This window comes from Vulpes lagopus, chromosome 8, assembly GCF_018345385.1.
Source record: "Vulpes lagopus strain Blue_001 chromosome 8, ASM1834538v1, whole genome shotgun sequence".
NCBI classification, from domain to species: domain Eukaryota; kingdom Metazoa; phylum Chordata; class Mammalia; order Carnivora; family Canidae; genus Vulpes; species Vulpes lagopus.
In genome coordinates this window covers 104,299,621-104,305,128 of record NC_054831.1, presented here as the reverse complement: position 1 = coordinate 104,305,128, position 5,508 = coordinate 104,299,621, and the positions used below count along the sequence as shown (strand labels likewise).

The 5,508-nt window shown below is 45.5% G+C and overlaps 1 protein-coding gene across 1 annotated transcript; it reads right to left on the bottom strand.

Annotated features, from left to right (window-relative positions):
• Nucleotides 1–2,974: 2,974 nt before the first annotated feature.
• CARTPT (CART prepropeptide) lies at nucleotides 2,975–5,286 on the bottom strand. Its single transcript, XM_041767736.1, has 3 exons — nucleotides 4,920–5,286; nucleotides 4,412–4,495; nucleotides 2,975–3,497 (listed from the first exon to the last, which is right to left on the bottom strand). Exons 1-3 carry the CDS (start codon nucleotides 5,076–5,078, stop codon nucleotides 3,390–3,392), a joined length of 351 nt encoding a protein of 116 aa, XP_041623670.1. The 5' UTR covers nucleotides 5,079–5,286; the 3' UTR covers nucleotides 2,975–3,389.
• Nucleotides 5,287–5,508: the final 222 nt, after the last annotated feature.

The following is a 5,508-nucleotide window of genomic DNA, read 5'->3' as shown; positions in this document are numbered from 1 at the left end:
GAGCACGCTTCTCCCTCTGCCTGTGTCTCTGCCTCTCTCTCTGTGTCTCTATGAATAAATAAATAATCTTTAATAAAAAATAAGAAATAAACTACACAATCCCAAATAGTCTTACCTAGTTGTCAAAGAAAAACCAGAGCTGGACTGTCATTATAACCATAGAAATAGATTTTGTTCAAGTCTACTGCAATATGGGAAAAGAGACTTCAGTACAGAACAAGGCTCAGTTCCTAATTTAGCATGGGCAAGTAAGAATTTATAGCCAAGAATTAGATGGGAAATTACTAATGGGATACATCAGGGGTCAAGGAAATTCCAGAGAAACCATCCTGACAGAATCTTTGCTAAAGACAGGCTAGAGTGCTCAGATGTTACCTGGGTGATGGTGGGAGACGAGAAGGATGGGGGGACTGTTGATAAATTGATTCAGCAGGGTGCTTGCTTCGACAGCACATATAATAAATTGATTTAGCAGTGTTCTTGCTAAAACTGGATTTTGTAAGGGAGTGCACAGAAGGAGGTCCAAGAGCCTGACTCAAGTCTGGTCAAGAAAGAATATTTTTCAATAACCAGAGTCAGATGAACCATCATCAAGCTTGTGAAGGGCATCTGGGGCCCTCACTACAGCATGTGTCCCTCACAGGCCTCTGGATTCTAGCAGAGAGTGAGGGATGAAACACCAGCATTACTGTAGGGAAGGCAGTGGGTGCGTGTCGTTGAGAAAAGTCCTCTGGTAACTTCCACCCATCACCTCTAGACCCTGTGAGAAGCATTGCTCTAGAAACATCATTCCTATGCCTGTAATGTTCTTCAGATCTTTAGATGTAGACACTTGGTCAACTCTCAGAGCCCTGATCCTTCAGCCAATCTCAGAAGATCTCTGGGGCTCCTACACAACTGACCGCCCGTGGACAACTACTCTTTTTTTTTTTTTTTTAACATTTAACATTCCTATCCTCTACCACAGAGACCTTCAGTCATTAAACATAGTAAGGCATTCTATTTGAAGAGGAAGTCTAACTGATAAAATGAGAAGGCAAAATTACGTCCCCCAAACGACTTCAGATGAAATGTTGCTATCATTAGTACAGACTGTCATTACCACCGTGAACTTGAAATTTGGATCTCCAGACAAAACTTTTGGAAAAAGCCCGCATACTGATTCCTCATTACCAGTGCCCCATAAGTCCATATCCTTCAGTTAAATGAAACAGAGAATGGGGTGACATAGAAATAGGGGTGAAAGAGTTAAAGGGGTTCAGAACAGAATTATTTTTTGTATTAACCATTTATTTTTTTAAATTTTAATTAAATTCACCAACATATAGTATAATACCCAGTGCTCATTTCATCATGTGCCCTCCTCAGTGCCCGTCACCCAAAACAGATTCTTATTCCTGTCTTTTGAACCTCCAAGTCCTCCAGGAAGAGGGTCTCTTCCTCTTTGGGGAAATATTCCAGGCTGCAATAGGAAGCACCTCTCAGTGTTATCCCTCAGGGTCCTGCCTGTACACTAATCAATGATTAAAGCAATTTCCTGATCTTATTTATTTAGGACTGTTGTGAACGAGAACAGTTAAAGGACTCAAGATGAAGATTAGGATTTTAAATATTTTCTGGAAAAGTAGCAGACAATGAAACCATTAAAGAACTCTTGGCAGTTTCTCAGGATTAAAATGTAAACCCATTTCAATCATAACTAAGCCTGTCAAAGAGGAATTCAAATAGCAATGTGACCCCCCAAAATACATCGGCACCCGAGTGAGCTAATTTCTATTAAAGAAAGAAGTGCTTTCTGGGGAATTTGGGAGTCCAAACAACCTGTTCAACTGCCCAGAGTGATAGGGAAGCAAAAGGCAAATAAATCTTGGGAGGCAGAGGGATTAGAGCTGAAATCATGATTTAGGATTATGTGACCTGATAATGATTTCCATCATCTCTCTTGGCCTCTGCTTCCTTCTCTGAAAAATAGTAAGAATATGTGTTTTGGAAGACTATTAAGGGAATGAGCCATGCTAATAACAACAATAAGAATATTGCAGATAGCAATTATGTGTGAGAATATTTTCTCTTAGCATACTCTATTTCCCCAGGAAGCAGGGGAGGGATTTTTCTTTTTTAATGCTAATATTATGCAAGTGCCTCTTGAGTTTGCATTGTGAAGCCAGAAGCACCTGTTTGTCTCACGGTGCTGCTTCTTACGTGTTATTTACTCTGACTTAAACCCTTAGAAATGTGACCTCAGGCTAACATTCAAAAACATTTAAAGGCTACTAACCTTTACATTTAAGATTTTTATATTTCTTGAGTTGCATCTACCACCTATCATTTGTTTCCCCCCCCCTCGAAACTATTCACTAAAATGACTATTTTTCCTTTGAAGGGATAAATTTTCCAAGATTATCTATTAAGTAGTAGGAATGATTGGGACTCATACCCTTAAAGCACTTAATACAGCCATTTCTCTTCCTTTGGACATACAATAAGCCCCAAAGAATCCATTTTCTATCAATGAATATTTTCTAATAAAAGAGTAGCCAAAACAAAAATCCCTTTTTTTTCAAACTGCTTTCAATGGGGCTATAGTTTGAAACAATTCATCTTTTATTATTCTCACTGTGAAAATTAAGGATTCTACTAGAGATTTTAATAAACGATATCACATCAGCTCAACTCCAACCATCTCCAATTAACACACACACACACACACACACACACACACACACACACCTCCCCACCACCATCACCACCCCACACACCACTGCAATCAAAAAAAAAAAAAAATAGAGTGCACCAAAGCTTGTGTGGCAAACTCCCAATTAATGATGAAAACTCCTTGGAGCCAAGGTGCTGTTCTCCCAATAGACTGTTATTTTTAAAATATTTCTCTTTGAAAACAAAAGCATGATTAATTCTACCATTCTTACTTAAATTACTTGTGACATAGAAACAACAACACAGAATGAGCAATTATTAAAAACACTTTATTATGTATAATTTGTACATGCTGCAATTTGTGTCATTGAGGGTCATCTTCCAGGTTGTGACATCACCAACCAAGATTAACTAAGTCTAATTTTTATCCTGCCACACCACATACAAAAATACAATTTTCAAAGCGAAGTTCCCCTTCTTTACACAAAGATACGTAAGAGTTTGTTAGGTGGACAAGGAAAGAATACTTTGCACATGTATCAACACCATAAAAGGCATTATCCTTCACACAGTAACATCTAATGTGTTCTTTTATTTGTGAACAGCAGGAAAAGGGCCCCTTAACCCTCAGAGGGAAACGCAAACTTTGTTGCTACAGCTGAACTCCAGGGATGAAGGTGTGGTCCTCTCGGGGAAGTAGGGACAGTGGGGATTTATGTAGGCGGGTGGACACCTCACAAACACTTCAAAAGGAAAGAATTGCAGGTGGTTCCTCGGGGACAGTCGCACAGCTTCCCAATCCTCGCTCCTTTTCTCACCGCACACCGCTCCCCAGCGTGGCACTGCAAAGGATACAGTGTGTGGTCTCCCCAAATAAGCAAACCCAGACTCCCAACAGGCCCACCTCCCCATCAATACAACATCTGCCTCTTGGGTGAGATAGATGGAACCTATCACCATCACCAGAGGTGTAAGTACAGTCAGACCTGAAACAGAGCTTTAACATTTCAGTGAGAGAACATAAAAAGGAAAAAAAAAAGTGATTATTGAGCCCCTCCTATTTTATTCCACTCTTTATTTTTTCAGGGATATGGTACATTATTCTGGCTCTCTGAGCTGTTTATCAAAAAGAAAAATAATCAACCGGACATTTTTCTAAGAAATAAACAATAGACCTGTATTTTCTCACAACCTCTGCTCCCTGCTTTCAAGTCTCCTCATCCCAATGAAGGTGTGTGTGTGTGTGTGTGTGTGTGTGTGTGTGTGTGTGTGTCTGTGTGGGACAGAGAGAGAGAGAGAAAAAACACAAGTGTGCATGTGTGTTATTCCCCAAGGAAAGTGACAAGCCAGAAACCAATAATTCTGATCTTAAAACATAGATCAGAAAAACTGTCAGTGCTCTAGCTGGCAAGAAGAAAACTGGAGGAACAAGCACCGAGTAGATTTAAGGGCTCCTCCAATTCAGAGAATTTATCATAAGATGAGGAAAAGCTCATCCACAAGAAATGCTCCTTTCCACACAGACCCAAGAGCTGGTTCCTGGCACCAGCTCTTGGATCCCCCGAATGGCCCTTCCGCTCTCTGCCCTTAGAGACCAAGGGGCATGGTCTGGAGGCAGAAAACAAAAGGCAGCCCGCAGAACTCTGTCAACCCATTACCTGATCTACCCACATCCTAGGGCGAAGGTCATATATCAGACTCAAGCTGGCATATCTCCTCTTGGGAAAACAGGAAGAGGGTGACCCCAAACCCTTACCATGGGGACTTGGCCGTACTTCTTCTCATAGATCGGAATACTTTTAGTCTTGAGCTTCTTCAGGACTTCCTGGAGCGCTTCGATCTGCAACACATCGCCCCCCAGCCCTGGAGCCCGAAGCTGCCGCACTGGCCGCAAGCCCAGCCCAGGTGCTCGCCCCCAGCCCTAGCTACGAAGCTCCCCGCACCACACTCGGCCCGGGACTCCAAGGACAGCTTGGGTGGGTGTTCACCCTAACCAGCACTGCTTCCCACACCGACCGCAACTCCCTCAGCTGCTGCGGCTCCTGTTGCTCCGAGGGCCCGGGACAAGGGATTCACTATACAAACTGCCTGAAGCAGTGGGCTCCAGACGATTTCCAGATGCAAACCAGGGCTTTACTGGTTTTTTATCTGCCTGCACCCCGGCTCTGGCAACGGGGGTGGGGAGGGAAGGAGGGAGAGAGGGAGGACGGCCACAAAGGAAAGGACCAGGCGGCAGTCCGGGAGGGGGTCCCGGGGATACCCACCAGCTCCTTCTCATGGGAGGCGTCGTCCACGGCAGAGTAGATGTCCAGGGCTCGGGGCTGGAGCTCAGCATCGTCCTGGGCGCGGGCACCCAGCAGAGGCAGCAGCAAGAGCAGGGCGGCACCCAGGAGGGTCAGCGGCCGGAGGCGGGGGCTCTCCATGGTGCTGAAGTCGGTGCCGCCGAGGCACCCTGCGCTCTCGCCTTTTATAGAGAGCCCGAGCGGGAGGGGGGGGCGGGCGCCGAAGGAAGTGGGTGTGGAGGAGGGTCCAGGTCAGCCGTCGGTAGGCAGTGCCCCGCCACCGCTTGACATCAGTGCCCGCTGGACACCGGGCGCCCGCGAACCAAGCTCTGCGCACAGAGCCAGAGAGCGGAGAACAGGGACCCGCTCCCAGGGTTGTCAGCCCCGCAGCAAGGGATGCTCCCCCAAAGGGGCCAGAGCTGAAACGGGCGGGGGGGGGGGGGCGACAGCTGAGGGATGGAGGAGGAGGAAGAGGGGGGCGGCTAGGAAATGGAAAATGCCTTCGAGCCAAGGCACAGCAGCCGAGTCGCTCCTCATTCCCGAGCAGCAGGAGCAGCAGCAGCAGCAGCAG